Source organism: Rhagoletis pomonella, unplaced genomic scaffold (genome assembly GCF_013731165.1).
Source record: "Rhagoletis pomonella isolate Grant_MI unplaced genomic scaffold, Rhpom_1.0 Rhpom_scaffold_00011, whole genome shotgun sequence".
Taxonomy (NCBI): Eukaryota; Metazoa; Arthropoda; class Insecta; order Diptera; family Tephritidae; genus Rhagoletis; species Rhagoletis pomonella.
Genome location: NW_023458565.1, coordinates 27,711,865 through 27,737,563, shown reverse-complemented (window position 1 = coordinate 27,737,563; position 25,699 = coordinate 27,711,865). Strand labels below are relative to the sequence as shown.

At 33.6% G+C, this 25,699-nt stretch overlaps 1 protein-coding gene across 1 annotated transcript in view; it reads right to left on the bottom strand.

Moving 5' to 3' along the window:
* LOC118746952 (dendritic arbor reduction protein 1-like) overlaps window positions 1-25,699 on the bottom strand; it is a 101,031-nt gene that overhangs the window by 55,256 nt on the left and 20,076 nt on the right. The window contains exon 7 of the mRNA XM_036480946.1: window positions 2,214-2,273. Within this exon, the coding sequence (XP_036336839.1) occupies window positions 2,214-2,273 (60 nt within the window). The remainder of the gene's footprint in view (window positions 1-2,213; window positions 2,274-25,699) is intronic.

Here is a 25,699-nt window from a genome sequence, read left to right as displayed (position 1 = left end):
TAGTGTAGGTAGATGTGAATTGTTCAGCTAAATTTTACAAAAAAAAAAATAGTTCATTGAAGAGAAAAAACCTTTCATGTTAAAAAATTAAAACAATACGGGCAGCTTTAGGGAAGTTCCTCCCCTGGAATTTTTTTAAAATAAACCATTGGCATGCTGTTGTGGATCCGGCCATAATCGCTTAGGTAGTTACAGCACCGACAAAGAAGAAGAAGAAGATAAGGTCAAATCCATTTATGAGCTCAAACAGCTCATCGTTCCACTATCTAAGGCATTCTTCAAGACCTACGCATAAAGACCCCAAAATATCCCACAGAATCCTGCTATCGACTCCTCGACTTCGTCACACATTGTCATCGATCACTAGATCGGTGTGGTGGTTAGAGATTCTCCCTTTTATGGAAACCTTTCGGAATCTGCCGTAATTTCTGAAAAAGTATTTGTACGCTTATCCTGTCAACCAGCTTTGAAAAAACGGGCAACTTTTTGGTGAAAGCAAAAATCGCTTGGTGTAAACGGCCTTTCAACGAAGTTGGTCGGCTGCCAACTTTTGATTCAACTAATGGCCTTTAAAAGCGCAAGAGTAGGCGACAGGCTTTTTGTTATAAGTAGCTCAGTTATGCCTCACACCAAACTGACCGTTTGCAATGAGCTTCAGTTACTTAGCCGTAGGTAGGTGGCGCAGGAGTCGAGTTATTATGCACGTTAGTAGCAATATGGAAAATATACCTGACCCGATAGGTGGCTCCAAAATAGAGTTGTTTAAATTTTTGTGTGAACCTATTCGCTCTTCTGTTCCTATGAATTATAAAATTATTTAACAGTAGGTATATCACTCCACCTTACAATATTAGTAACCTCGACGATCAAAAGGCGATGATGAAGTTGAAAAATCTACCGGGATGGCGTGCTTGAAGTTCAAACTTTGAACATAGTTATTGGAAATATATAAAAAGAGCACATATACAACGTCTTTTCAGATGAACATTTTCACAATTGAAATATACGCGTAAAACGCGGTGTTAAGGCTAACAGACAGCTGGTGGTGGAAGGTGTATTTATCAAACTAGTAACCGGTTTAAAGCTTACCAGGGGTAGGTTCTAGGCCATGAGGGCTTGCATGGAAGCGAAAAATGGTGCCCAATTGAGCTAGTATGGCCCTCTGCTCTTCGCTGGTTTATCCAAGGAATATCGGAACTGCTAAAGAGTCAGGAGGATTCTGAGGTTGCAGTACCTACACTTGCGTATGTCGATTGGTAAAAGGAAGACGACGGGATATAACAGTCACCACTGGAAACTTAAAGGGCACTCGAGAAAAGGTACTCTTTTTGTGGAATGGGACTTTTTGTGGACATTAGGAACATTTCAGTAAGCAGTCTTCGACTTATACAACTTGGAGAAGGAATATCGTATGGCTGATGAGCAACCCAATCGGCAAAATGAGGTGCAATTCTATTCCACGTTTGGTTAGTTACATTTCCCTTCAAAATAAAAGCAGCCAGGGAGCCTTAATAAATGTATTTAAAGTTAATACGAATAAGGAAAATTAGCAAGAGTTAAATCATTAACTGAAAATATTTTGGCGCTTAAGTAATTTATCAATATTGACCCAGATTTAATTAAATTTATATAAAAGTTTTTGCATATCATTTTCTATTGAAATTTCTGCCACAAATTTATGGAATGTTAATACGAGTACATTCATATGATTAGTGTGTGTATATAGTACACATAGCTTTCACAGCTATTATATAGGTCAACACCAAGCGTGAGATAATACATATGCAAACAACTATTTAATATATTTACTTGGCCTCTTCGCTTATAGATTTTGAGCCACTGAAAGCGTACGATATACTTTGTATTTTTTTTTTTTTTTTGATTTTGTATCTTTTCGAAACACCATGAATTTTACATTTACCACAACTGCTTCGAACACCTTCGCTGTGGCATATAACTTCACGCTACTTAAGTTTTGTTTAATTTAAATTAATTAGCAACAATATTGATCATAAATTATGGGCCTGAAAAAAAAGCACTTTATAGATCGCTAAATTGAGTGCTTCGGCAAGAGCGCACAAAGAAGGAAAGAAAGGGCTTAATAACTACACGAGCGCAGACACTCTTAGGTTTAAATTTGTATAAATATTTATAGTACTAAATGCATAGGTGTGTAATGTATGGGTAAATATAAATCGATTTCAGGCACTTACCCGTATGTATACGCTGGTGCGCCTTCAGGTGTGAGCTCTTCGTATAGACCTTCGTACAACCTGTAAGCAAATATTGCGAAAAAGTTCAATTTTTAGTGAATTTTTTTTGTTGTGATTGTGATGTGGGAAACAAATTTCAACAAAATTAGTATACAAATAAATTCAGTGTGGTAAATTAAAATTAGCTGCGGTTACGCCGCTGCGGTGAAACTGGCTTAAATTATGAGTACATATATATATATACATACATACATATGTAGTTCGAAAAAAAGCGCGCAATAATGTCCGAGAAGTAATGTTGCTGCCACAACGACAATATTGTTGCGGCTGCTGTGGTTGCTAGAAAGTGTGTTGGCAGCTAACACATTGCTTGGCAAATGTTTAATCTTTGTTGCTGCCACTCGTTAGATTTGTTTTACTTTTTACCTATTGTTTTTTCCATTTTTTTTTTAGCTCTTGCTTGGTGCCTTTCGTTGCCGCTGTTGTTCTGCTTAGCATTTGTAGCTTATAAAACCAGCATTCGAACGAAATAGCCTTTTCGCCGCCGCTTTGGTGTAAGAAAGCTTCAGCCACTAAAGCCACTAATAAGCGCTATCGTCCAGTTTTGTTGCAATATTTTCTTTTTCTTTGTTGTTGCAGTCAGCGCCTCATTTGCCGCCTAATGGAATTTATTTGCTGCAGCAGGCAAATTCGCTGAGATTGTCGCCGCCATCGCGCCGCCCGTCGGCTGCTCCAGCCAAATGTCAAGTACTGCCATACTTATATGTATTTAGGGTTGTCCTCAAAATATATGAAAATCTAAATTTTGTATGGGACACCCATTTATTATGTTCTACTTAAAAAAATAAAGATAAATTTCACACCAAAACAAAATATTTAAGGGTCGCTAGGTTTGAAAAAAACTTAAATGTAGCGAATTTGTCATAGTTTGAAAGATGTTGTTTATTCTGGCATGAAAGCACCCTTGCCACCTTTCACTGTGAAAGGCCAGACTGCCTAAGCACTGGAGTGCCATTCGAGAGATCCGAAGGTGGAATACTTGGGCAGTAGATTTTTTTATATATTTTTTCTAATAATTTTTTTTTAATTAAACTTCCTTTTAATTTTTAGACTTATATATTTTTTCATTTCGCTTAGTTTTTAGAAACTTATTTTATGTATTTGTAGGTTTTTTTTCTTTTTCAATTAAATTTCCTTTGATTTTTAACCGACTTTTAACCGAGAATTGAGGTCGGTTTTTTTGCTTAGAAATTATTAGATTTTATTATAATTTTTTTTTTAACTATTTAAATTAAAAATTTTTAAAACTGTTTACTTTTTTATTTTTTTTTTAAAGAAAATTTCGTTTGATAACATACTAAATTTTTGGCAACTCATTTTATTGTTCTTTTTTTAATTTAAGTTTTTTCTTATTACTATGTTCTTTAAAATCAATTTCATTGTTTCAAAAAGAATTTTTATTTATTTTTTTTTTTTTAATTCGGAGACTTATTTTATTTATCTTTTCTTTTGTAAATGCATTTTTTAATAAAATTTCTTTAGTTTTTGAATTCAATTGATTTAAAAAGAAAAATGTATTTTTTTTAATATTATTTAATTTTTAGAAATTTATTTTGTGCATATTTTTTCTTTCTACTCTATTATTTTTTCTTTTATTTATATCCAACAATTTTATTGAGTTTAAGGCCGTTTTTTAATGAAAACTTGTATTGTACTGTTTTAAAAGGAAAAAATATATATTTTATTTTAAATTTTGTTTATTTTATAAAAATTTATTTTGTTCCTTTTTACAATTCAATTAATTTAATTTGTTTTCTAATTTTTAGATTTTATTGTTTTAAAAAGAAATTTTTTAATGGAATTAAATTTTTACAGACTTATTTTATTTAATTTTTTTCTTTTTTAATATTTTTTTAAATTTAAATTTCTTTTAATTTTTAGATTTTGTGGCATTAAAAAGAAATAAATTTTTTTTTTATAATTTAATTTAATCCTTGAAAGCTTTGTGCATTTTGTTTCTTTCGAATTATAAATTTTTTTCTAATTTTTAGATTTTAGTATTTTAAAAAGTTATACATTTTTATTTTTATTGAATTTTTAGAAACTTATGTTTGTCTATTTTAGTTTTATTATTTTTTTTAATATGTATATTTGTTTTTGTTATTTATGGCCTTATAACAATTACATATATTCAACAATTGTTGCTTTTCCACAATAGTTTAAAAACGGCCTAAGCTCAATACAAATTGTTGAATATTATTTTTTTGTAATATCTTCTTTTGTTTTATTTTAATTTTATGATTTAAAAAAAGTAATTAAATATATATTTTTAAATTAGTTTAATTTTTAGAAAACAAACTATTGCTAAAAGACAAGCACAAAATTGCCTAGAACTCTTCGTAAGCAGATCGTCCAATTAGTCCTTCGAAAGACAGAAAAGCGCCTTTAAGACAGTTGCTAGCATTGCCAATTTTCTTACGAAAGACTTTTGAGCCCAAACTGAATTTTTTTTTTTTTTGAATTTTTTTCTGTGATAACAAAATATCTAAAATTTCTAAATTTCTAATATTTTTAAAAATTATTTTATAATTTTGAAATTTTCGCGAGTGTCCTTATTGTAAACGTACAACAAAATAAAGGGTCGTGCCATACACAATATAGAAATTTTAATATTTTTAAGGACCACCCTAGCATGCATGTTGCCTGTCACATGTAGCCGGTGCTTGTCCTACGCTTGTTCGCCTGCCAGTTGTTTGTGCAATGAGCAACCTGTTGCTGCTGTCGTGCTTTCTGCCATTTCTCTGGATTTATTTAAGTTTCATTTATTTCCTACTTGCGATTTTTTAGTTGCTTTCTTTATTTTTTTGTTTGTTTGTTTTATTTGCCACATTCTGCCAACAAGCTTTTGTGGCTAGCTCCCCCCTCTTTTTAGCTCATTTGGAGCGAAATAAAGTTGGCATCTTGATACACGTTCGCTGCTGTTTTTGTTGCTGCCTTTTGCATATTCAGTCCAGCGCGCAAAATCTCAGCCGTGCCTATGTTGTTGCTGTTGCCATTTCGTTACGAGCATTAACAAAATGCGCCAAAATAACACAGATTAATGCTGTTATTAGGTCAATTGGGTGGCTGTTTGCCAGCTTTGCCCGCTAGTTGCCTGTTGCCTTCTTGTTGCTTACCGCCGCGGCTGTGAGTGAATGGCTGCGCGACGGCCTCAATTGGCTTGCCCACTCAACTACTTGCTACGCTGGGATTTTGCAAGTACCGTCCTTTACATCACATTTTTACTCCGATTTCTTTGGTAGCTGGTGTAATTTTTCACAAGCTTGATTGCCAGCATTAGTCGGCAGCTGTTAGTCGTCCGTTTGTTGCATGGTGGCTGATGGTTGGTGGCTGGTGGCTGGTGGCTGGCGTCTGGTGGTTGCGGTGGCTAACCCACTGCCAGCTAAGCTAATTTGTAGCTTAACATTTGTTTTGGTTCAGGGCATAAAATGTTGTTATTTGTAAGCTGATGATTTATGGCGTAATGAAAACAACAACAAACATGCTGCGACTACTGAGTTGCGCACAAAACACAAAAAAAAATGTCGTGATGAGTACACAAATGCGGAAGAACTGTCTTATTGACAAAAAAAATAAATTAAAAAAAATTTAAAAAACTTTCATTACAGCTACCAAAACCTTACACAAATGAGTGCAACGAAGTTCAAAGCGAGCCATATTAGTGAGAAAAATTTCATTGCGCATCTCAACGATCGTCACGTTTAGGCTTAGCAAACAATAAATAAACTTCTTTCTCACAGTGTAGCGCCACACAGCGCTAGCAGTAGCCCATAACTATTAGCTGCCATTTATGTCCGACATATGCATGGCATAATAATATCAAAGTCATGTAAATTTTTTTCCTGCTCCTCAGCTCTTCCTCTTCATTTCTGTCTACCCCGCCGTTAACTTCGTTGCTCTAAATGAATAATAATAATTTTATATGGTATGTACGAGTGAGTAGCGCTTCTACGTGAAGTGGATGCGCATGACCGTTTATGCGCACTGAAAAGCAGGAACTATCTGAGACAACGTCGCAAACGATAGGCGCCACGAAAAACCTAGGCAAAAAATATACATATACACATGTGCACCATCATAAGAATAGCACACGAATAAAAATGAAAAATGAAAAAAAATTAATAAATAGCAGCAGACAAAGTAGTTTACTGCTCGCTCCTCGTAAAACTAACTAAATCTGCATATGTAAACATACCATAAATAAATCGCAACATGTAAATCGTTGTGTAGTCTATATTCCTGCAGGCAAAATGCTACAATAACAACAACAACAACAGCGAGCCTTACATATTAGTATTACATATGATTCGTACACAGATAGATATTAGCTGCATTGCTAACGTTTAGGTTGCCGTGCGGCGCGCATCAACCAACAACGTCAATGAGTCGTTGTTGTGGTCGCGCATTTAAAAGCGTTCGACTCGGTCATTTGGCTAGCAATGAAGCGCATGGCTGGTCGTTGGTGTTGTCGTCATTCTCTCATCCATCTGCGACTGATGCATGACTGGCAGACGATTTTGCATACAAGCGAATACATGTTGTGCGTTTTACATACCTACATGTGCATATATATAGGACATTTTTTCGACCATGCGCTCATAGCACAAATGTAATTCTAAGCAAATTTTCAACAGAAACCATAGCTCTAAAACCCATTTGGAGTTTGCCAACGTGCGAAAATAGGGTTTTTCGTGTCGTAAACAAGTGCTTAATTTTTTTTTTTATATCAATTTCTGCACTTATCTTACATGTTCTTAAAAGCTCCACCAGAGGGCGCAACAGTTTATAACTTTCATATTTTTTTGGAAACTTATTTTCGCAATTTGGCAAACTCATAATTTATTTTAGACCCATGGTTACTTCGGCAAATTTGCTTGGAATTACAAGCAGAATTCTCCTATACTATTAGCATATAGTAAAAAAAAAATTTACTCGCCCTAATGTATGTATGTATATGCTGTGGTAAGGTTCAGTTCAGACGACCAAAGGGAGCTTTTTCCTTGTGTTCGGCTGCACAAAACGGTGATGGCTTGGCCCCTTGTGATAAATTTATCGATAACAATACCAATGAGATGATCAATAATAGAATTTACAAAAAAAAATCAGAAACAAGTAGGTATATTACATGTTATCGATACATTTATCGACCAACAATCGAAAAAAATATCGAAAAAGCACGATTGCAATTTTTGGTATTTAAAACCATTAGCAATACTGTTACTGATAAAGCTATCGATATGTTCATATGTATATCAACATCGATATCGATATACTTTTCTAACTCAGAGATTACGAGTAAAATCTTTATCTATCTGTATATTATCGATATTATTTGTCGATAAATTTATCGATTTATCAGATGATCAATATTAGTAACTAAAAAAAAAATGTTGATAAAAATATCGGAAAAGGTACCTACTGTTTTAATTTATTTTAATTTTAAATCAAAACAATTAGCAATGCTGGTGCTGATAAAGTTATCGGTATGTTCATGTGTATATCAACATCGATATCGATATCGATAAACTTACAATTATTCATAGAAACGGTTTTGGAAATATTTATAGGTATTCTCGCTATTACTTGCTATTACACAAAAATGCATCCTATCGTAAAATGTGCTTTTTTAATAAGTGGAATCATCTATGAGACCTACTACAAACGTACCACTTTGCGATAAAAAAAGAAATGTAAAGTGGATAAAATGATTACAGTCAATTGAATATTTCACCTGATTATTCATACGCACGGTGGGCAGGAAGCGAAGATAGGTTGCATAAAAATGTCGACAAAATCTGAAAGCAGGGTTGTATTTGTTGATATCTTAAGGTTAAGAATCCGCTTAAATTGAAATCCTAGCTGCTCCTGTTTTAAAGATATCCACATTTTATATACTTCTGATAGGATATATTTGGAAGGCGTACTTCTCGATAATTAGAGCATATTTATACGAAAAGAAATCTCATACAAATCTGTTCCCCTTTTTTAACTCACTAAAACGGATCAAATCAATGTGAAACATTTTCATTTTTTCCTACCGAAAGAATAATTGATCGAGATTTATTGGGCGCTACCGGTATACAACTTAGATAAAACACCACAATTACCTTTTTCTGTAGCGTGAACTTTCTCATTACAAACACTTTCAATATCGCAATATATGTAGTAATTTTTTATTAAAGGTTTGTTGCTATAAGCAAGTAGCGCAGGCAAGTCGCACTGCGCTTGTGCAAGAAATAAAAATGCTCTAACTTAGGCCAACGGTACTCCGCATAATAAGTAAATAAATTCAAAGCTTGTAAGAGATTTATTTTGGTATTTATGTACTCTTCTGTCAGGAAATAATGACTATTGTACATCCAGAACACAAATGCGATCATAAAGAAAATCGCATGAAAGTATGCGCTTTGTGTGTAGGGCTGCCATACGTCCCGGTTTTCCCGGACATGTCCCGGTTTTAGACTATTTGTCCCGGTGTCCCGGTCCAACCTTAAAATGTCCCGGGTTTCATTTAAGTGTCCCGGTTTTCGATTTGATTGCACAAATTTTGCTTAAAAATGACTACGCTGAGAGAAAAAGGCGTTGTAATATTAAGAAAAATTTTATGAATTTACTGGGGGAAATAACGCATAGTAAACATGAATATGTTTTATTTGATTATCGTTTTGAAATGTTCGTACTTAAAAACAATACTTTCATACCACGCACACGTGGTGTTGAATCAAACTGAACATTTGAGTGCACATTTACATGTCTGGCTGTAGCTGAGTGCACGAAGATGCTTGCCACAATTTGCTAATTTCCAGAGCGTCAGGGTTCAAATCCCATTACAGACAGCATGGAATTTAAATAATTTTTTTTTAACTTAATTATGAAAAAGCATCCGTTAAGTGCAAAGCGCTTCATTTTAATATTGGCGTATTTCAATTGAATATTTCTATACTAAATACTAAAATTTGTATACTTAAATTATTACGAGTTGGGTTGGTGCTCTTTCATATGCGATTTTTTTTTAAATGTAGCACGTTTTGCATAAGCAATAGTTGATGATTAATATATGTATGTACCTAAATACGTTAAAATGACATGCACAGAGTTTTACAATTATAGCAAAAGCCAGAAGTTTTGAAACAAGTTCACAGCAACGTAACAAATGACTGATATTTTAATGTTACCTTGTATTTGTTTTTTTTTTCGTGAAACCTAGATTACTTATAAGTACCGTGCCGTACAAAATTATTGGCTCGGAGACACTTTCATCTGATCACAATTTCTAATCAGATCTTTTAGAAAAATGTTTAAAATTTAGCTTTTGAGCCAATTAGTAAAGTGCAAGTCTGAAGTTACCAGAAAATTTCGTTGATTTTTTGCAATTATTTATTTTTTGCTGACAGTGTCTTCCACATACAAAAAAATGTCGAACATAGTTTGTATGGAAGAAACTCTCAGTAAAAATAATACCAAATATATTGCCTCGTTCAAAGCCATGAGCAAAATCGTGAATACATGGTTTTCCGCAAAACAAGCGGATCTTAGTAATTTTGATAAAAATCTTAACGAACTCCGCACAGCTTTGAAAAGTACTGGAATTTCTCAAACTGTCAAAATCCATTTTATCCTTAAACATTTAAAGCAATCTATTTCATTCTTGAATAACGATGGTTTAGGATTATGGTCCGAGCAGGCCGGGAAGTCAGTTCATAGGGAATTCATTAAATTCTGGGATAGATTCAAAATAAATATGATTGATAAACCAACTTTTGTGAGTCGCCTGAAGAAAACTGTAATGACATTTTCATTCCAGCATATATAAAAACTTAACTAAATAATAAAATATTTAAATACTAAAATGCGTGACTATATTATATGGTAAGCCAACAAAAAAAATAAAAGGAAACAAAAAACAAATATAAAAAAATAAAGCAAGAAAAAAATATAAAAAAATAAAACCAAAAAAACCAAAAAAAGAACAAAGAGGTGCAAAGTAAGTTGCCTCTACGTGGTGCGCCTTGGAAACGATTGAAACCGGATAAAAACTTACATAAACTTATATTTTCACATAATATATATACACACATTTACTCACACATACATTGTTAAATATTTAATTCACAAGGATGTTTTTCTCTTTCGCAAAAGTCGGTCCTATCATAACTATGGAAAATGTGGATATCTTTAAAACAGGAGCAGCTAGGATTTCAATTCAAAGGGATTCTTAACCTAAAAATATCAACAAATACAACCCTGCTTTCAGTTTTTGTCGACATTTTTATGCAACCTATCTTTGCTTCCTGCCCACCGTGTACGGTTACGGTAGATAGATTTCCGCTTAACTGACATCAAAATGGGTGAGTTAAGGAATCATAATATTTCGTGTATACGTATGTACGCACATACTTACACATTTACTACATATGTGCATACATACGTACATTACTTAATAGCTGCTTAAGATAAGGTAGATGAGCTTCTCAAAACCAATTTATTGCTCAGTTGATTAACTCGTTTGTTGCATATCGGCCAAGCGCATACACGTGACCACTTATTGCGCGACAGGAAGGCCGCCGATACGACGCTTGCCAGCGAAAAATTGTTGATAAGTCCATTACACAGTAGCCATACTTCTATCTAAGCTTACTGACATGCAACATCATTGTACAGGTACTTAGCTACACATACATATATATGTACATACATACGCCCGATTAACATGACCAGTAGTTACAGCATGTACGTATGTATGTGCTACTGCAATGAGCATCCACCACAGCTAGGAGTATCTCCATTCAGCTGGAGGTAACTACATAGCAGTGGCTAAGTGATGAGCCATCAATTAGTTAAATTAAAAGACGATTTCTTACCACATCACCCATAATTTGCGCGCTCATTCTTCTTTCAATTTTCCTGCCAACAACTCCACTACATACTGAAAAGGAAGTGACGATGATTTGTAGTAGTTATCCATTTTATAGGAGCAGCTACTACATTCTATGCCCGATCAGCCAAGCTGCTGGAATTTTAGCTAATTAACACTGTTTGATGAGTAACCAGTGTGGGGTGGTTGATTATGCTCACATACATATTTTCTTGCTAGATGACTACTTAATTATTGGACGTGTTACGTGTTGGAGTATGCAGCCTGTGCGCATGCGTATTGATTTTGTGCAGACAATTAGTAATTCTTAAAATTTAAATCATTAAAATAACAAAGTATAATGTGTCACTCGTGGTTTTATCAAGGAAAAATGCGTATTTGTAAATTTACATACATATGTATGTGTATATGATGTCGATTCAGCAACTTCAACTTGGCAGGCATCACTTACAGCAAAGTTTCAAGAAACTATGAAACTATTTATTTGCTTACAAATACAGGCTAGCTTTCTACTTATATACTATTAGCTGGAGGCGAAATATGAAAGCATACAGTCGCATTTAATCAAATATGTAAATTAAGATTGCATGCCACAAAAGCAGATATATAACTAAATATAAGTGAAGGTATGTTCATTAAATGTTTTTAGCAAGGTTCTGTCAATTATTATGGCAGTGAAGTTAGTCGGCAAATACCATTATGTAGTTATAATTTGTACATATGCAGTGGCGGATTTAAATATTTGCCGCCCCTAGGCAATTCATAACTTGCCGCCCTTTTTTCACGAAAAAAAAAATATATATATATATATCAAATATGATTGTTATTGTCAGTGCTTTATTACAATATAGTTCGTTAATAATGAAATACATAACGGAATTAACAAATTCGACATCAGCATGGATAAGGTATTCAACAAAAACCCTCTTTCAAACACTTCTTTTTCACAGTTCTTTACGTCTTGATTTTTCAGCTGCGAATTCGCGGATAATATCTTCACAATCGATAGATAGAAACAAATCTGACTCTATAGTCAGCAACGCAAGAGCATTCAGTTTGTTTTCGCTCAATGAAGATCTGAGATAGTTTTTCACGCGTTTTAAAACAGAAAACGATCTTTCTGCGCTACAATTGGAAATAGGAATTGAAACAAACATCCGCAACGCAATTTCAACATTAGGGTAAGAGATCTGCAGATTATCCTGTCTCAGCATTTTCAACAGTTCCAGAGGAGAATAATTTAAAATCTTCTTTTCGGTGCAGTATGCCTTGAAAAAGACCATTTCATTTCCCAAATTTTCCTCAAGATCTTGGGTGTAGTATTGGCTCAATATGATGGATTTTTCACGTAATTCTCGTTCTCGGGGCAGCGTGTCGGCTGTTTCTTTGCGTCACGCGCAGGCGCGCCGTCAGGTTTCTAAGCCGCGTGAATGAAAGTTAAATGGAAATTTCAACGACTGCTATACTAAGGAAAAATTCGCAGCGTAATTCTAATTTTGAATTGTATTGAATGAGATGAATTATTAATAATATTTTACAGACACAAACACAATTTCAAGTGCAGCTGAATCCAAATAAATTTTTTTCTTTTAATTTAGCTGTCTTAAATTTTGCCGCCCCTTAATTCTGCCGCCCTAGGCTTCAGCCTATGTTGCCTGTACGATAAATCCGCCACTGTACATATGTAGTATGTATGTAAATAACAGCAAATATTAGGAAAAAAGTATTTCTAGCACGTATTGAGTGACAACTTGACAAACACTGTCTAACAAAGAAGGCATACAAAAATGGATAAATATTAAAATATGCAAACGATTTTTAAATTTATGTAGATAAGTAGAGAAATATATGTAGCACTCTCCAATAAAAAAATGTGTACTATTTTTCTATCGGAATCCTCCGAAAGCCAGTTTTTAAATGAATACAATTAGTTAAAAAAGTATTTTTCAAAAAAAAAAATTGCGTCCAATGATAGACGAGTCATATCGTCGCGTGAGTAAAAAATTGTCGTATGTTACGCACGTACGTATGACGCTTACGACAATCTTTTACCCAGGCGACGTTTTGTTTAATGTTACACTCAACTCTGTGTATTGTCGTTTTAAGCAACCATCTGATTTAAAGGGCAACATTCTCCCCTCACAAAGCTTCAAGGGGCAGAAATGTGCCTTTTTTGTATTACAACAGTGTAACATTTTAAGAAACGAACATGAAAAGAGCAAAGAGCAATCAAAATGGGGAATTTTGTGGTAGAAACGAAAACACCACCGGTTGAGGTTTTTGGCGATATTTTCAAAGCATACCAGCTCAAGTAAATCTTATTACCGAAATATTTTGGAGGAAGTCTTAGAATATAATAAGTTTTATGATTCCCCTAAAACCCACAAACTTTTTGGTGAAGCATCCTAGTGTAAATATATATATATTTACCATTCAAATGTACCAGGCGGTCAACAATTATGCAGTTTTATTTAACAAAATATTTAATGCAAAAAAACAAAAATAAAACAAACCACTAAACCGGAGTTTTCTAGCATCTGTTTGAGTAAATTCTCCGAAAAGTCACGCAGAGTCTAATACTTACTTTTTAAGGTTCATTATCAGTGGATCAGGATTTGTAACTAGTTAAATTTGTTCGAAAAATAATCAATTGCATGTATTATTTTATTCACTTTAAACTTGAGAAACTGTGTATTTGCCAATCTCGTTACATCTACCCGATTTACATTTGCCCACGTATTTTGAAAATGATCCAGAGAAGAGAAATGCTCCTTCATATTATTTTCGTATGAATACTGGCCAAATTCAAGTGTTTAAGCCACGAGAAGAGAGCTGTTTTCAACCCCACAGCTCGCCTATAATCAATCCCGTCTGCTTATTGTGGAAAAGTACCTTTCATATAAAGTTTCAAAAGTGTCGCCTACATTCAGGCATTCGGTGCGCGCCAGATATGAACTGAGGTCCACCAAGCCCAATGTGCGCATGTCTTGCTAAAGGTCCTAAATAGACATTATCTTCAGTGATGATCTCCCTTTTTGGGGGTCAAGAAACAAAAAAGTAGCTGCTAAATCACAACAATATGCGCGGTGGGTTAGCAATTCGTGCCTTAAGCTATGGATTATGAACGAAATTTACTTGTTGTTTTAATTTTTGTCGAAATTCCGCATTCAATGGCTGTTGAACACAAACAAAACGACGCAGCATTGTCTGAGTTACTTTTAAATACTGACTCATTTTCTTTAAGAAAGTAAAAGATCAAAAAAATTTAGAGAATTTTCATCTTAAAAATTATTCACTGCATACTTTTTCTTATAGCGTTTTCTTTTCTCTCGAAAACATGTTGCATTTATTCTGCACTGCGCCAGAGGTGTCAAGTTTTAGTGTTCTTTTCTCCGCATCTTCACATGCATATTGCGTGGTCTTTCTTTAAAATGTTGCACTCTCATAATGTTGCCATATAAGAAGGTGAAATTTTTTCGAGAAAAGAAAACGCCATAAGGCTCCTTATGAAATATTTAATCATTCAAAGATCGCCAATATAAAAAATTGTATCATTTTGAAAGCAAATGTTCATTTAAAATATGTACTCAACTTAACTTTGTACTTTACGCACCTAATCGAATGAACTCGCTGCACTTGCGCATGCGCTTACGCCATGAACGAGACGCATTTTTGTCATTGCCAGTGGCGTAGTAATTGCTTACTTCTGTTCACTGATATGTCAATTATATATAGGTATGTAGCGCTGGACTTGAGTATACATACTAGGTAAAAGACTGAAAATAAGTATATATACCCTGCATAAACTTGTGCGATGAAGCTCTAAAGAAAATATTCCGGGATTAGTTTCAATATGGTACAAATGGGCATAATATAGTATTGGTAATACTGGTGTTCAATTAGTCCCCGACTCACCTCTAAAACGTACAATTAAAAATTTAATGATATGCAGGCACTTACAGTGACTCAAACAAACCACCACGTGGTGTTTTTTTTTTAATATTCGTAATATTTTTCAGCTAATTTTTTTTTTGTTATTTTCATATAAAAATATCGTTTAAGCTTTCACTAAACTCGTGTAAATCACAGTTTCAAACTTTATACAAAATTTAGGAAAATTCAACAAATCAATCTGAATTTTTTGAAAATTTTTTGGTATGCAGTTTTATAGCACATACAATTTTAGTCTAAGGAAGTGCAAGTCTCAAACGGCTAAAAAATCGCGTTGATTTTTGAGATTTTTTTCGGCGGCTACTTTTCCGGTTTTTTAATATAACAAGCGCAATTTACAAAAACTTGCATTGATATTTTGAAATTTTGTTGTTGACGATCTCTCGCGTTTTATTTCAACAGAAATATATAAATAAATTAGTATCTTCTAAGGACATACTCCAAAAATAGTGATCAGTCCACTCCATATAAAGTGATCAAAAGTATCTAGTATTAGTCGTATGTTCCTTTGCGATTGCTCCTGGAGTAATCTCGGTTTAGTCGCATTTTTCGCAGGGTAAGACATGCATACATAGTTACAAACATTTATACTTGGACTTCGATGAGCGCCTTAAAAATGCTGTTGCGCGCCTTTATGGCATAATAACTTCATTTGGTAGGCAGCAACCGTAAAAGAGTAGTCACCACCAACTTGCAGCAGAGCAGCGGCCACATTTGATTATATAAGTGCGTGTGTTGTTGTTGTTGAGCAGTTGCCAGCAACAATTGACATTGTTGACCATTTATTGTGTGCGTTCAAACATCTCTTTCTAATTGGTTTTTTTTAGCAGCAAGTGGCAGTAGTAGCAGCAGCTTTGGCTGGCTTTGCCTACAATGCGCTCACTGCGACAAGATCATTTTTACGCTGTTGTTGTTGTTGCTCATGCTGCTACCGCAATTGTTGTCCGCATTGGCAATTGTCGTCATCACAGGTATTTCGTTAAATTTTTTTCTACTTATTGTGTGTGCTAAAATTGTAAACGTTTTTTAAACGTGTCGCCGGAGCTTCTTGAGCCTATTAACAACACAACCTGTGCCCGTGTAAACATTGCCGGAGTTGTTGTATACAAACTTGGTTTGTATATTGGTTATTTTTTTCTTCTTCCTATTTGTTTTTATTGGCTTGTAGCTGTTGTTTCAACATTTGTGGTCTGGTGTTGAGATTTTTGTGCCTATTTTGGTTAAAAGTATTTAACGCAACTACAAATACATGCGCGCCTAGAGGTATGTTTTTTTAACGTCGAACGTTTGCAGACATACATATACATATGTATGTATGTATGTATATTGGAGTATGTACATACATATGTACATAGGATTTTTTGCAGACTAACTATACAATGTTAAAAGCCATATGGCTCATTGTATGCTACCACCACGGCCATTGCCATTACCAACCATTGGGTGTTGCAAGGAAATTAACCCAAATTAGAAGTGAAAACATTTCCGAGATTTCTCTCGCCATTCGGTGTGACGATAAGTTGAAATTGCGCATTTATGCTTGAGCTGAGTGGTTGTTGTTTGATGGCTGATGCTGCAAGCTGCTGCTATGGCAGGGCATATGTATCATAAATATACAAATGTACATCCGCAGTTAGTTTTTATGCTTATGCCCAGCTGAGTAAGCAGATTTGCGCAGTTAAGCAAATGTTTTTCTGTAGTATACAAGTGCATACACTGGCGGTCCCGCACAAATTACTGCTACCATTAAAAAAAAAATTAGTTAGAATTTTGTGAATTAATAAAAAAATTTTAATATTGTTAATATATAACAAAAAGGTATACTTAAATCTAAGTCTATAATTTAAAAAATTTGATCAAATTCACATAAAAAGTTAAAAAAAATTTAATAAACTTTTTAGGAAAATTTCGAGTATGCAGTTTTATAGCCCATTAAATTTCAGTACTAGTTTGAAGAAACTCAAATTCTAGTTGATTTCAGACAATTTTTTTCGTAGATAAGATGTGGCGAATTTTCCCAAATACAAAGAGCAAAATTTAAAAATTTTGATCAAATTCCCATAAAAATTTTAAAATTGTTGAATAAAATTTTTAGGAAAATTTCGATTATGCATTTATAGCCCATTAAATTTCAATGCTAGTTTGAAGAAGCTCAAATTCTAGTTGATTTCAGACAATTTTTTTTGTAGATAAGATGAGTCGAATTTTCCCAAATATAAAGAGCAAAATTTAAAAAATTTTATCAAATTCCCATACAAATTTTAAAATTTTTTAATAAAATTTTTTGGAAAATTTCGAGTTTGAAGAAGCTGAAAAACCTAGTTTAAAAGCATGCGTCACATAGAAAATTTCAATATAGAGAATTTTTTAAATCAATGAGAATCTTGGGCCATTTCAAGGTGGCAGATTATTTTACTATAACCGCACACTCAAAATTTTGCCAAAAATATTGATAAAGAAGTTTGAAAGTTTGTACTCAGTTTGAAAATTATATACCGATATATTTAAGGTTTTTATTATAAAAAAAACCACAAAATTCGACCTGATGATATGCGAGACCGCCAGTGTATGTATGCACAGGGTTACATATCCATACATACGCAGATGCCATTTTTATTTTTCACATTTTCCTTAAAGTGGCAAATTTGTTTGTGCGATTTTTTTCCAGCTTTTGTGGTTTAACCACAGTGATTTTCCTTTTTGTTTACTTGTAATTTCATTGTTTGATCGCATATAGTACTCTGGGCAAATTTGCATGCCTGTTGACAATGGTTGACCTCCAGTGGCAGTGCTGAACGAACGAACGTTGGTTTGCTACGCATTTTATGTTCAACAAAAATGTTTAAATATTCGATTTTCCACTTAAGGTAGCACAATAATTGCATACAATTTACCAGAACGTACATTTATGACTACTGTAACATTTCCATTAATGCGTTAAATTTGCGAATCCGACTGAGCACAAGTGGACAAAAGCGAAGAAGCAAATCTTATGACTGTTTTTGTAAGTTTTAGAAGAGGTAGTATAGTATAGTATAGCAAGTATACAGTAAGTTCCTTTTTCATAGTATAGTAAGATTAGTATAAAAAGATTAAAATAACATCAAATAAAATAAATTAACAAATATAGAAAATAATATTTACTTATGTTGCCGACGATAAACTTAAAGAAGACGGCATAGCATTCTAAATTTTATTGTATCGTTTTTTCTCTTTATAAAGTAAATTTTCTTCTCCTTTTAATTTTTCTTTAAAATTCGTATTGTTTTAAATTTTATTTAATTTTTAGAAAGCTTATTGCGAATCCGTCTCGTTGTCAGATCTTTTAATTAGTCTTTCGAAAGACAAAAAAGAGCTTTCAAGATAGTGGCCAGAATTGCCAATTGTTTAACGAAAGACTTTGTCTTTAAAAAGATTGTGGTGAGCTAAAAGAGAATCGTTGACTAAATAAATATTAATATGTATAACTTTGTTAGAGAACAGCAGGTTACAAAATTTTTAGTATAATAAAATAATTTTACTAAACAATCTAATGGTAGCAGTCAACTATTAGATATTTGTCACTCGAAGTATCTTATTTGGAATTTCATGTTAAACCAACTTTAAAATTTCATTCTTTTAACTCTTCATTATCATGCAATACACACACAAGCGTTAACTATCATTTACTCGCCAACATCAAGCCTGCCTGCCGTCTTTGACCAATTGGCATAGAGCCAAAGTGACAATCGCTGGCAAAATTCTTGATTTTCCGAACGATTTTAAAAATTCCATGCGCATATACGGTTATAAATAGCAACCAACTAAAATTTTCCAATGAAAAACCAACAAAGTGAAATGTGCCAACATTGTCATTTCCGTCTCATATTTTTCATATTTCGATTTTCATGCATAACAAAAAAAAAAAAACAATATTTCTAAGTGAAAAATGTCAACTGCAAACATTTACGAAAACCAAAGTATCCACCCACAAATGCGCGCACCTTCTACACTACAAAAGTGTTGAGTTTTCACTTTCCCACTTGCTGGGCAAGCGATTTTCCAAGTTACGTTCACACCTTGCCCTCCGTTCACCGACTTGCTGATTTTGTGTGAAACTGTAACTGTCACATCGCCACAGTGTTGCTCTCTTGGCAAGCACATGTTGCACATTACTGTCATGTTAGACAACACCAGCATCTTTGTGCCTCACCACTTCACTGCCTCACTGTGTCTAACTGTCGCTCTGCATTACATACATATTTATGCATTTGCGACTAAACGCCTCGCGGGTTGCATTAAACTTGTAATATACAGTTTGTTGTTGTTGTTGTTTTTGTTGTTGACTGTCTGCTAGAAAGCCATGTACGTACATGACAGACACATGCACATGTAACACATGTCGGTAAGCTGTGGGAAAAATAACAGCAAAAAGCGGCCACAATAGACAGCCATAACAAGAGCAATGACAGTTCGAAACTAAGCCAGTTTCAGTTACGGTTTCGCTATTTTTTTTGTCATCTTTTGGATTTCGTGTTCGTCCTTTAAAAATTACCAATGCTACTTTGACTTGGGTTTTCCAAACGACAAGTTTGATTTCATAACAATCGTAGTGTAACATCAGTTTGGTTAACTTTCCCGTGAAACGGTGGAGTTGAATTTATTGCTGAACTGCAAATATTTGTCTAAGAAATGACAACCAAATTTTATTTTCTAAATTTGCTCGAAATTAAGCCCATTATTTTCTACATACTAACTCCATTTTCATTTCACTATCCCACACTTCTTTACTTAAGCAATTCAGTGACACAGATGTAAGCCTTTAAGAAGCGAAAATCAATTAGCAGCTACATATGTAACAGCCTTAAAAATATTCATAATGAAGACATAATCTCCGGTTTCATTGCCATTGTCACCGTTTAAGTGATTTTGGCCAAGTTCAGCATACCGCGATGTCGCTTCTTCTTCTTGCTATAAGACATCAATTATTATCAATATTTGTTTCTAATTGTTATTAAATTTAATTTCCTTAACATTGTTTTAAAAAGAAAAATATTTTTTTGTTTAATTTATCTAATTTTCAAAAATTCATTTTATAAATTTTGTATTTTTTCAATTACATTGTTTTTTGTTTTTAATTTAACTTTCTTTTAATTTGCAGTTTTGATTGTTAAAAAAAAATTTTTTTTTTTTTAATTTCGTTCACTTTTTATAAACTTAAATTTTTTCTTAATCTTTTTAAAAATCGTTTCTTTTTGATATAAATTTATTTTCAATACATAACTCGCATATCTAGCAAGACGATGTATGAATTGGGCAATCTCGGATGCTAGAAAAAAGACCTCGTCAAGAAGTATAAGTTTCCATTTTTAATTTTTTCAGGATCAACCGCTAATTTTTACTAGCATTTTACATTCAAACTTTTCTGTTAAGAATTAAAATAAATTTTTAGCACTCTATATTCTATACACATAACAGAATTGTAACAGGCCGATGTCTGTGCATTATATGTACATAAAAAAAATTAGAGAGTTGCCAGCTGTCTGAAAATTGCAGTTTATGTAAATTGAAAAGACAGATTAAATATTGCAATGTGGCTGTAGAAAGAAAGAGGTTTAAGAAGGCTTACAGACAAAAAAAAATTGTGGAAGGTTGCCACCTGTTTGAAAATTTTAACTTAATTTAACTAATAATATAAATTCAGTATTGCAATATGTGTATCAAACTAAAGAGGTTAAGGAAAGCTTACTGCCGAAAATATTTTGTTGCCACCTGTTTGAAAAATTGTATTTATTTAAATTGATAAGGTATCTTCAGCTTTCGAAGGAAGAAATAAAACCCTGCTAATTTTTTGCACCTTTTGAAGTAATGCGTTTTTTGCTAATGCATAAAATAATTTTTAAAATTTTTTTGTAGGTGCCATCAGATTTGCACGATTCGTTCTATTTTCCAAAATTAAGTGTCAGATTAAAAAGCTTGACCTGTGGGTAATAGAGGTTTATTTTTTTTTAAGAGTTGCCACCTGTTAAAAAATTAGGTTAAACATTTTTCATAACTTAAATGAGTTATTAAGAGATGGGTATCAATCGAAATGTGTATTAAAAGGGTTTATTTCTTAACCACATATTCAAGGTTGCCACCTAATTAAAAAATTAAATTCCATTTTAACTAAAGGAGTTTGGTAATTGAAATAGATAAATAAAAAAGAGGTTTTAGCTTTTAAATATTACGAAGAGGGTTGCCAAATGTTTGTAAAGTCGAATTTAGTTAAACTAAAATAATAATTATGTCAAACTAAAGGTTTACGATATCGTATTTTTTATTTTATTAAGAAAATATATGTACAATGCCAATTTGTTCTGATTACATTTCTCTTAAATTGCTGGACTCTTAAACAAACTCAGGAATCTTTTTACTCTTCACTTATTTCTTGCCTAATATGTTCAATTTTTTCTTTTGTCTGATACCAACTTTCCTATATGATATATATATTTCAGTTACCTTATTCCCTTAATTTAAGTGAACGTGATTTTTAAACATGTGGCAACCCTTAACTGTCGTTAGAAGTTAAGCATTTTCAAAACCATTTCGATTGATACCCATATTATAATATCTAATTCATTTAACTTATTAAATAATTTCGTCGGCCGCTGTGGTGTAGTGGTAAGCAGTGCGCGCTTCCACTCCACAATGCCTGGGTTCAAACCCTGGTCAAAGAAACATCGCAAAAATATAGAAAAAAGGTTTTTTCTTAACAGCGGTCGTCCCTCGGCAGGCAATGGCAAATCTCCGAGTGTATTTCTGCCATGAAAAACAGCTTCTCATAAAAATACAATCGCCGTTCGGAGTCGGCGTAAAACTGTAGGTCCCTCCGCTTTGTGTGACAACATCAAGGCGCACGCCACAAATCGGAGGAGAAGCTCGGCCAAACACTAACATATGTGTAAGCGCCAATCTATTATTATTATTATTATTATTATTAAATAATTTTAATAAAATTTGTAACAGGTGGCAACCCGTTTCAAAAATAAAAAACTTTATTGCACATCTACAGGCCCAGCTCTGGCATTTGACGCCCCAATTTTTAAAATAGAATGAACTATACGTATATATTTATGTAAATGCCACAAGAACCAAAATTCTCAACTTCAAATTGCATTTACAGTGAAAGTATGAAAGCTACCCTAAAACAAATTGCATTTGTGAATTTAGCGTCTTTAGTTTTACTAAGAATGGAATTTTCATTTAAATCCGTCCATAATTCTATTTTTGCTCACATTTTATATGGAAGGGCAGTACTGTGAAACGTTCTGAGGATTTGAGAAAAGCAATTGCTTTGTTTATATTCATAAGGCCCATTCTGTACCAATGCATGTAACACTGGAGTTGTTCGGTCAATTTACTACCTACAAATTCTCAAAATGGCAAACTTTAATGAGCCACTACGAATGCAAAGGTCATTGTAAAATACGAGCAATATAAATTAAATCATATTTCACTCTTGATAAATCTTCCCGGCAATAATTTTATGCACTTTTCATATTATCTTTCGTTTGGATAAATGTCATTAATCCAGTGTCGCAAGATGAATTTTTAATTAAATACTTCACAAACAAATATTTCTAGACACATTTACACAAACAGTCACGAAAAATATGTATAAGAAATCAAATACATACTTGAAAACTCGGTGACGGTTTTGACAGCACAGTTCATTAAATATTGCCTGACACACTGGCATGCGAATGCATCCGCTCAAATACTCGAATCACTTGAGTGCTAAGCAAATGCAGCACATGCTGAAATAATTTATGTAATCTTTTTTTCTTTTTCCACACACAAAGCAACGACATACGTACGTAGTTAAGCGACGTGACAATTTTGACAAAAAGACGCACTCTAAGCGTAAATTACTGTAACTGACTTCTTTCGAGCGTGTGTTTGCTTTAAGGCTACTGAACCGGTGTGTTTTTTAAAATGCACCAGAGATTAAGTATGGCATGCCAAAGAGGTGCCAATTTGCGGGGAAATACCATTTAGAAGCAAAATGAAATTAAAAAAAAAAAAATTGTAAAAGCATTTACATTTTTGGTTTGTTTATAAATGCGGCCACAGTGTTGCATTTTCTGATTTATGAAAAGCCGACACTTACTACTGTAGCTTAGCACAGCTTAAGTGACAATATTTTTGAATTATTAGCTTGTCCGAAATGCCGCCATCATCCGGTCGAGCGATTAGTGAAAATGTTGCAAAAAGCTGAAATGTGATAAAACAGAGAAGTACGCAAAAAAAACAGAAAAAATAAAAATATCAAAAACAAATGTTGTAGTGCGTACGTTTAGCAACGCGCTTAATCTGCGCAAAACAGAAAAAAATAGAAAAAGAAATAATTTTTTAAGAAAACTACTTTTAGTTGACGTAAATGATAGCTAAGCTGGTGGCTTAAGCCTTTGAGTAATTGCGAAAAAAACTGGACTGGTGAAGAGAATAGAAAATGCGTGCCAAAACGTGTAGATGGCGCCAACTTGGAAGCCTTGACTACGTGAACCAAATTAAAAGCAACTAAGTAATTGCAATTGCTCGAATCCGGAAAATATGATAAGCATTTAAGATTTTTGTGAGTTATTTAGAAATCGTGGCAATGACGCTTTAATTAAATTTTAGCTGATAAAGGTATCAAGGGAACAGTTTATAAGATATTGAGAGCCATGCCAGTAAGTATGAATTGCCTGTTTCTACTAAAAGCTTAACTGCAGTTAAGAGCTGAGGTAAGTTCCAATTATTTTAACATGGAGGGATCGGAAAGGCTTGTCTTTTGCTTTTTGACTTTAGGTTGCTTGTACTAAATATCAGCAATTACTCCCTTTAAGCTGTGATCTCCTTTTTTCTAATAGACACAAATTGCAGTTACGGCTTGGTGTAAATGAACTATAAGAGCTACTCGTTTCTTTGCCATTTGACATTTGTCAACCAACCGAAATGATCCGAACTTCTTCTGTACCCGTCACCAACGCGAAAAAGACACGAAATATATTGCATTCCAATGCCCCCAAAGCCTTCCCATTTTTTATGGTCTTCCTTCATGATTTATTGAACGGGATTTTTTATTGTTAAATCCCAGTTCGGCAAAGCCCTTCAACCATTTAAAGCTAAAACTAAAAACAGTGACGTACTTATGTTCCAATACCGAAAGTCACTTCACATAAATTAAAAACAAAAATGGCTCTTGATATCTAAAAAGTATCTTTCTTTCTTTACAATTTGAGTGGCAACCCTATTTAGAAATACGCTGAAATGAATACATAAAAAAGTGCTGATTGAAATTAACAAAATAAAAATTTGTATTACATAGTAGCGTGGCAACTCTGATCGAAAACATTTCCGCACCAAAGTTCTCACCAATACCTTTAATTTAATATTCATGTTGCGATGTTTTAGATAAATTGTGTAGAATCGAAAATAAGTGGCAACCTTACACTAATATCCTAAGGGATAACACTCAGCACATAGGGAAAGCATTGTTTAAGAACCTTAACCATGAATAGTGATATTGAGCCCTTATTTTCTAAACTAAAAAAAAGAAATATATGCTTTTAAAAATAGGTGGCAACACTATTAAAAATATTTTTGGATTGGGGATTTTTTAAATACTTTCCATTTGATAGCCACACGATGATGTTTTAATTAATTTGTAACTAATTTCGAATAGGTGGCAACCTTATACGAGTCCTCTCGGAGATATTTAGATAACCTTTAAGTGCAAAACATTATCAGTTTACAAAATTTCATTAAAATTGTTGGAGCCGTTTCCGAAAACCTAATGGATATTTATATTTACTAGTGTTCGCCCAGCGGTTGAAATTCAACCGATAAAATTAAGAATAGTTTATGTAAGTTGAATGAGCTAAAATAACATTAGTTGGAATGGGTTAAGTGGAGGGGAGTTTAGCTTAGTACTTGGTATAACATAACACAACCATAACATAAGAATAAATAACATAACATATGAAGCATAACACACCACAATATAACATCGCACACACTTCAGTTGTATTTCTTTTTTATCCCTTTTTTCACCTCTATCTAAATCTTATTTATTTTGGTTCATTTTATGCCAAATGATGTTGCCTTTGATGCCACATCAAGTGATATCATGTCATGTGGTGAAATTGGGTGTGGTGAGCTGCGGTGTGGTGGAATTGGGTGTAGGAGTTACGGTGTGGTGAATTTAGGTGTGGTGGATTCAGGTGTGGTGAGTTAAGTTATGGTGAGAAAGTTGAGGTGTGGTGAATTAAGGTGTGGTGAATTTTGGTGTGGTGAGTTGAGGTGAGTTAAGGTGTGGTGAGAAAGTTGAGGTGTGGTGAATTAAGGGTGGTGGATTTAGGGGTGGTGGATTTAGGTGCGGGGGTTAAGGTGTAGCGAGTTGAGGTGTGGTGAATTTAGGTGTGGGGAGTTAAAGTGTGGTGAATTAATGTGTGATGAGCTCAGGTGGAGTAAGTTTTTAAGTTAAGATGAGTTAAAGTTAAGGGGTTATGATTTTTATCCTTATCTTCATCTTCATCTTCATCTTCATCTTCATCTTCATCTTCATCTTCATCTTCATCTTCATCTTCATCTTCAT